Genomic DNA, 7,772 nt, shown 5'->3' with positions numbered 1-7,772 from the left:
GCTTCTCTTCTCACCTCTGTCTTCAAAGGACGGCCTGGCTCTGTTCCTACCCTTGAGTCCCTATCACACGAGAGGCTGTGTCTGTGGCCCACAAGGAGGCTGGCCTTGTCTATGGGCCCAGTCACATCATCTCGTGTTTCCTCTTGTACTCACAGAAGAGGCTGTGCGTCATATCTGGAATCACAGCAGCGTCTGGACCCAAACTGAACCCAAGTGCTCTCCTTCTGCTTTTCCGTTTTTTAAAAAATTTCTTTTCGTTTTGGTGGTTAGAGCTGGAACTCAGTTGGCAGAGTGCTTGCCTAACACGCATGAGCATTGGGTTTGCTCTCCATTGCAGAAATCCCGGTATGCACTGGGGAAGTAGGGGCTGCGGGATCAGAAGTTCAAGGCATTCCACATGAAATTCAAAGCCAGCCTGGGCTACACGGCCTAGTCTCAAAAGCAAACAAACATACTTCAGTTTTTGTACTTTCATTTTGCTCCTTTTTTTCCCGGACTACAACTTTTATTTGCCTCTTTGAAATGAGGAAAAGTATAAGCAAATATCACGGTCTAACACTTCCAAAATTAGGGCGAGCCTTCTGCCTTCTGTATCATACATTTTATTAGCAAATTGTCAGTGTTGTTTAAGGTTATTGCAAGCCGACTGGGGGGTGGGGTGGGGGGAGACTCCCTTGCTGCCAGATCCTAACATGTTTATTTCAGAGGATCTCTATCTTCCAGGGACAAGTTGGCCCCTGCCTCTGTCTAGGAGAAAGGAAGACAGCCTGCAGCTACAGATCTGAAAATCACTGCACCCTGAGGACAGCTAGAAGGCAAACTATGCCCAACAGAAGTTACTTTTGTTTATCCCGTGGCACAAAAATGCTTGCAGTGGGAGTGGGAGCCAAGAAGCTCATCGATGGCAACCGGGAATTCCAGCTAATTGCGTTTTCCCCCCAGCCACTCGCCGGGTTTCCTCGGCCCCCATTGGCTGCTGTCCCCTTGGCCTGCTCTCAGTCAGGCTACTGCAGCTGCCTCTGCTGGATGCTGTGGGCACTGACTTGACGCTGCTCTGCTTTCTGCCTGCTGCCTGCTGATTGTTCTACGTTTCCTGGCTACATGCTTAATACATTTGCTCATCTGGAACCGAAGAGTGGGGCTACTGTGGATTGTTCTCGGCACCATAGGACACATCTTTCCAAGGCTCTGGGGAACCTCGGGTCTATGCTGTCAACCACAGCGGAACTACAGCAGGCCCCTCAGTAGCCCACAGCATCTAGGGACCTATGGTACCACTGGGGCTGCCTCACAGGGGATGCCCAGGCGTGTTCAGAAACACCGTGCGGGGGAGGGGGTGAGTTCAGTCCGGAACCATTTTTGATTTTTGAACTCATTGTCTCCAGTCAAAGTTAATGTAGCTCTTGCCTCCACCCGATTTTGGAGACCTCACAGAAATGATGTAAGGATATACTTGTCTTCCTCCTGTCCTCTCTCGCTTCATGCTCTGGAGTTCTAGCTGGTCGCAACACATACAGTCTGGCACAGTGGAACGCAACTGTTCTCTCAACGTGTGGGTACCCTCAGCCGAAATCGCCCACCCCAAGACCAAACACCGTAGGCAGAATGAACACATTTTCACCCCAGGCCTGCCTCCTACCTTCAGCAGGCTGCTGCCACCTGTCTCCTGGACTGGCTTCACAGAAGGCGTTTTCTCTCCCAATGCACCCCAGCGTGGAACTGACCATGAAGAAACAACCAACCCAGGGTAATCTAGAAAACGCCAGGATCTCCACTCAAATCCTTTAGCCTGGTGCTTCTCACCCTTCTTGATGCTGCAGCCCTTTAATACAGTTCCTCATGTTGTGGTGACCCTCACCATTAAATTATTTCGTGGCTACGTCATAAATGTTATGAATCGCATGGCTACATTGTGAGTTCAAGGCCATGCTGAGCAACATAAGACTCTGCTTTATCTGAATCTGGTGTAGTGGTGAACTGTGCAATCCAGCAATGGGACTGTGGAGGCAGGAGAGGTTCAAGGTCATCCCTAGCTACTTCCTGAGAGCCAAACCAGTAGGGCTTACAGGATACTGGCTCAAAAAATTAAAATAAAAAGTAGTTTTCTTCTTTGTCAAGATTTGCTGTCATGACCTACAATGTAGTTCATCTGAATTGCATTCAAGTTATAGCAAGAAAAGTCAACCTAACTTAAAAAAAAATGACACCACCACTGAGGAGAGGTTCAGTATTGTGCCTTGGGAGGAACCAGAAAGAACCTAAGCTTTCCAAGAGCGAGACTCAAAGCAGAACCCACGCTCCTTGTTGATAGGTTGCTGAGAAAGGCGCATGGCCCGGGAGGCGGGGCTGCGTCACTTCCGGAAGGCAGAGCTGCTCGGCCGGCGCTCCGGGAGCGGGCGGTCTCCATGGCAACCAGCAGGCCCCGACCCAGTTGCCTGGTTCCCTGCTGCCGTCTCGCTGGCCGCGCCCGCACAAAGACTGTGCGGTGACCGCGCAGTGCCACGACCCCGCCATTTCAGCCCCGCGGGAACCGCAGCCACCGCTGCCCGGGAAGCAGTTCCGGCGGTCGCCGTGACGCGCAAGCCGGGTGCGGCCCCGATCCGTGGGCCATCTTGGCAGCGGAAGGAGCAGCGGAGCGACAGGTACACGCGCTGCCCGGCCCGGGCCAGCTCAGGTGCGGCCGCCTTTGTTCTCGGGCAGGTAGTCTCGTGGCACCCGCGGGCAGCGCTTTCACTCGCAGCCCGAACTCCGGCAGGTGCATCCCGCCAAGTCTGGGCAGCGCAGGTCTGCGCATCCCATAAGGCCTGAGCAGGTTCAGCCTCTGCATCTTGCAAGGCCTGGGAAGGCCCAGCCCGCTCATCCCTCAAGGCCTGGGCAGGTCCTGCTTGCTCATGCTGCAGGCCTGAGTAGGTTCAATCTGTGCATCCTGCAAGGGTTGAGCAGGTCCAGCTCGAACATCCTTCAAGGCCTGGGCAGGTCCAGCCAGCGCACCACACCTTGACCCTGCAAAGCTTGCAGAAAGGAACTGCACCCAGGACAGGATCAGTGTTCCCAGGCTTGTTCTCCCAGATTCTGCCTGGGCGCCCCTGCTTCAGCACCCAGGGCCTTTTGCTCTGCTTCTCCAGCTCTCCGTTGCTTGATCTTTGCCAGAATGGTCCAACCTCAGACCTCCAAAACAGAAAGCTCAGCCTCTGCCTCTGGTGCCAGCGCACAGATGGATGATGTGGCTGACACCCTGACCTCCTTGCGACTCACCAACTCTGCACTCAGGCGCGAGGCCTCCACACTGAGAGCCGAGAAGGCCAACCTCACCAACATGCTGGAGAGCGTGATGGCGGAGCTCACATTGTTGCGCACCCGGGCGCGCATCCCTGGTGCTCTGCAGATCACTCCACCTATCTCTGCCATCACCTCCAATGGGACTCGACCCATGACCACGCCGCCCACCTCGCTGCCTGAACCTTTCTCTGGAGACCCCGGCCAGTTGGCGGGGTTCCTGATGCAGATGGACAGGTTCATGATCTTTCAAGCTTCCCGCTTCCCGGGTGAAGCCGAGAGAGTGGCCTTCCTGGTGTCCCGACTGACTGGGGAGGCGGAGAAGTGGGCCATCCCCCACATGCAGCCGGACAGCCCTTTGCGAAACAACTACCAGGGCTTTCTGGCCGAGCTGCGCAGAACCTACAAATCCCCGCTGAGGCACTCGAGGCGTGCCCAAATCCGGAAGACTTCTGCATCCAATAGGGCTGTGCGGGAGCGGCAGATGTTATGTCGCCAACTGGCCACACCGGGCACAGGGCCCTGCCCAGTGCATCCAGCCTCCAACGGGACCAATCCGGCACCAGCCTTGCCCACCCGCAGCCGGAACCTTTAGGGACCTATGACCACCCAGGTAGCTAGACTGTTGCTGAGAAGAATTGTCCATAAGGTAGCATTGTCCTGTTTGCAGACGCCTTTCACTCCACTCCTGATCTATGGGAGGCCATCCTGCCATCCTCATTGGTCATCCATCCTGCTGTGTGTTTTTGCTAGCTTTACTTGCAACTCGGTGCATGCTCCCCTTTCTGTTGCTTGCAATCCCAGCTTCTCTAGTAATCACAACACAGCCCCTTGGACATGCGCCTGCCTAGGAGCGGTTTAGGCTGACCGCCTCTGTGGGCTCTGCGAGCCGACATTCAGCTTCTGTGCACTCCTACATGCACCCTGTCAGTTGATGAGTTCTGAATAGAAAGAAGCCAAGTTGGTCTTGTAGGTGGCTGATGTATACCTGAACCAGCCTGCCCACATCTGATCACTTGGCAAGATTGCTAGGTAGTCACTCTGCATTCCAGGGATTCTTCCCTTTCTGGGGGAGCCTGTATTCCAGCGTACCCCACTGCTGTTGCTGGGAACATCTGGTCCTTCGCAGACATTCCTCCTGCCTCTCCTGTCCACAGGAGACTCGTCCACACCTGTCTGTGACTGCCAGCGTTCTGATGGCATCAAGGACATCTAGCATTCATCTGCTAAGTTAATCGGGGACCCGGGACCCTGGGCAGTTCCATCAGGCTGCCACAGGCAGCAGATTCCTGACATCCACGTGCCAGCTACGACAGACCGAGGGGGACCCTGGGAACCTATTTGCCGCCTGGATTTCCATTGAGAGACTCCCAGGTGTCTGTTCATTCCTGCCCATGTGGCTCCACGGCGGGCCTTACCTAGCCGCAGACTTTTCCACCCAGGTGCCAGGTGGCTTTCACTTCTGCCTTTCAGCCACCCACACCATCTCTAGGGGTCAAAGGAGCCCATGCAACATTACCTTCTCTGTGCCTGGGCCTAATGTGTAGCCTTTGTCCAAGAACAAAAGACTGGCTGGGAGCCAGTTCCTCTGGGAGACACCATCGAGCGCCTTTGGTAAGGGGTGTTGTTGGCCTCTTGTCGAAGAATTGGTCGTAGTGGTTAACAGCCTTGGTCTTCGTGTGGCACACATTCCAGTTCTGAGAACAAAGCATTGGCTTCTTCCCAGAAGGATGACCTGTAAATCATACTCAGACTCAGCCGAGCCCTGGACAGTGACACCTGTCACATTTCAATGCCAAACTGACTGTGTTTACACGCCCACTTGGCCCCTTGAGGGAGATGGGTGCCTCTCCTGGGTTCTCCTGCCCTCCTCTGCATGGTCTTGTCTTGACCACAAAAGGCCACCTCTGCACCCACCCAAAGCTCTCCCCTCTTGGGAGTCCAGAGGCTGGGACCTGGAACATGGCCTCTTTCAGAGACTTCCTCTGTCATTGGGAAAAGTGACTGATTCCAGAGCAGCCACCCTTGCAAGGCCAGGGATCTTCAGGGTTCACAGCCCACAGCCACCTGCTTCTCGTTAACTCTGTTAGCACAGCAGCCTTGCTGAACAGCCTAGACCGAGGCGTCCTGCTGGCACCATGGTGCTTCACAAGCAGGCAGAAAACTCCCCGGGGGTTCCATTGAGGGTACTTACTGGTCCCCAACAGCTGAGTCTCAGGACTTTCCAGTAGGGGGGGTCTGTAGGTGAAGCTATAGCTTCAGCAGAAAAGTGGGGCGGTGTCTGTGGAGGCAAGAGGCACCTGGGACATTTATTTGTGGCCTTCTTAATCAAGATTAGAGACCAGTGGGAGGCATGCCACCTGCCCTGGCTCCTTGGACCACTGGGTGATGTGTTTGTGTTAGATTCTGCTTCAGCCCTCAGCGGGTCCTGGAGCCAGAGCCGTGCAGGCTGTCTCCCTGTGTGGCTTCACTATCTCCCTTTGCCGTCTGGGCTGATTCACCCGGGTCACTCTGCTGCTCTGGTGGCGGTGACTTGGTGATTGGTTTTTTGTTGTTGTTGTTGTTGTTTTGTTTTGTTTTTTCTTGGTGTTTGTGTTTATGGAACTGGGGCTGTGCTGCCCTGTATTTAGAACCATCTCGATAGCTCCCTGGAGCTTGGAGCCTGGAGCACATGAGAGACGGTTGACACTGCCCTCCACCTTGGACCTGGATGAACCACTTTGAATCTGTTACCGAGGAGCCCACTGTGGCTCTAGTGGGGGGACATGGTTAGTCCCCAGCCAAAAGGACAAGATGCAAGGCCCATGCGGCTCCAGAGGGAGACTATGATAACTGGGCATCAAGCTGAGGAGGAGGGGGAGGGGAGGCTTTGTACATATCTTAAGGTTTTAGTTTCCGGAGCTCAGAAGAGAACAGGGCGAAGGGGAGAGGAGCTGGTATATGAAGGAGTGGCCTTCCTCTCAGCATTGACTGTTGTGGCCATACTGCGCCTGCTCCCCAGACGCTGTGACACCCATCTGGTAAGCAGACTTCACTGTATTTAGTATCTAACTGACCATGGGACCTGGCCTGGTATAAGGGTGACTTCCCAGCCTGGCGTGTAACGTGACCTTGGAATTATCGTCACGTCCCAAAGCATTTAGTGACTTTGAAGGACCCCAGCTGAGTATGTGGAAGGTGTGAATGCCGGATGATAGTACATTTGGGCTGGTCTGAGACAGGGGCCTGTTGATGTGGAGGACGGAACCTCTACTGGATGCGCATCAGCCTGCAGGGGAGTGAATGCAGCTGGAGAAGCTGCTGTGGCCTAAGGTGACTCAGGGAGCAAGGCTGGGGCTTGGCTGAAGCACACTGGGGACAGGGCCTTAGGTGGCAGAGGCTCTGCCGTGTAGCATGCATGCTAACTCCCTTCTGTCACCCTGTGCTTGGAAGGTGTCTGTCAGGAGCTTTGCTAGGATGTCATGACATGAAGCTTGGATTAGGAACTGAGAGCTGGAGGCTGGGCCAGTGGGCAAGCTTCCCAGGGTTGGGAAGTCCTAGCGTTTAACATCTCTTTAGGACCTCACGTTGGACTTGGTGACAGCTAGTCCAGCACAGAGGGTAGAACTGAAGAGAGGAGCCCCATTCAGTGCCACCAGTGGCTGGACCAGGGCTTCCCATTCTCCATGACAGCACTTGTCAGGAAGTATAGGGGACCAGGGAGGAAAGAAAATGATCAAATTCAGTGTTTTGGTGTTTCCTTCCTTCCCTGGCCCCATCTTTCTTTGCACCTATACACCCATGGTGCTGGACCCCCACTGCGAGCATATGACACAGCTGTCCCATGTGCCACCAACCTTATCCTAAGTGACTCCGAACACTCCCCTCAGGCAGAGGGACAGTGCTGTGTCAGAGATCGATGATGTGTCAGAATTTCCTCCTAGGGCCAAGTCACTCCCTTGGAGTAGACTCTCAAAGGTGGGATTATTGGATTAACGAATACGGGCCCTCTGAGACTTTTATTACCTACCGACAAAATGGTTTCCAGAAATTTCTGTGTCCATTCCGCTGCCACCAGCAAGGGTAAGTGTCTCTGATCAGGGTCTTCTGCCAGGACTGGAAGATGAGGACGGCAGCAGCATGCTCCAGCTGCATCCTTCGATTCTAGCTCGTTAAGCATCTTTACACCGAGTGATTGCGTTTCCTCTTTTGCAGACTGCTGATGTCCTTTGCTCTACTGATGGGCCTGGCCAGTTTGTAAGAGCTCCGTAATGGAATTAAAGATATTAACCTGTTGTGTATCGTATATGCTATATGTGTTTCTGGTTTTTTGCTGTGGTTGTGATTGATGCTGGGACACAGGGCAGGAGGGTGGCTGAGGCACAGCAGTGTCTTGGGAGACATTGTGAAACCCTTTACACAGATAGACATACTAGGCCTTGGGGCCCAGGTGTGGTAGAAGGGTCCCTGTCTCCACGTTTATGCCCCAAGCAGCTCTTACACTTTGAGGGAGAGGT

At 54.2% G+C, this 7,772-nt stretch overlaps 1 protein-coding gene across 1 annotated transcript; it reads left to right on the top strand.

Annotated features, from left to right (window-relative positions):
* Positions 1-2,353: 2,353 nt before the first annotated feature.
* Positions 2,354-7,561, top strand: Rtl6 (retrotransposon Gag like 6). The gene is made up of 2 exons (XM_075960214.1): positions 2,354-6,296; positions 7,471-7,561. The coding sequence occupies exon 1, from the start codon at positions 3,152-3,154 to the stop codon at positions 3,869-3,871; it is 720 nt and encodes a 239-aa protein (XP_075816329.1). The 5' UTR covers positions 2,354-3,151; the 3' UTR covers positions 3,872-6,296; positions 7,471-7,561.
* Positions 7,562-7,772: the final 211 nt, after the last annotated feature.

This window comes from Microtus pennsylvanicus, chromosome 2 (assembly GCF_037038515.1).
Source record: "Microtus pennsylvanicus isolate mMicPen1 chromosome 2, mMicPen1.hap1, whole genome shotgun sequence".
NCBI lineage: Eukaryota > Metazoa > Chordata > Mammalia > Rodentia > Cricetidae > Microtus > Microtus pennsylvanicus.
The sequence above is the reverse complement of the archived record's forward strand: the minus strand, read 5'-3'. Positions and strand labels throughout refer to the sequence as shown.

Excerpts from the sequence above, each read along its gene's own strand:
- Rtl6 (XM_075960214.1), top strand. The coding sequence starts at position 3,152 with ATGGTCCAACCTCAGACCTCCAAAACAGAAAGCTCAGCCTCTGCCTCT.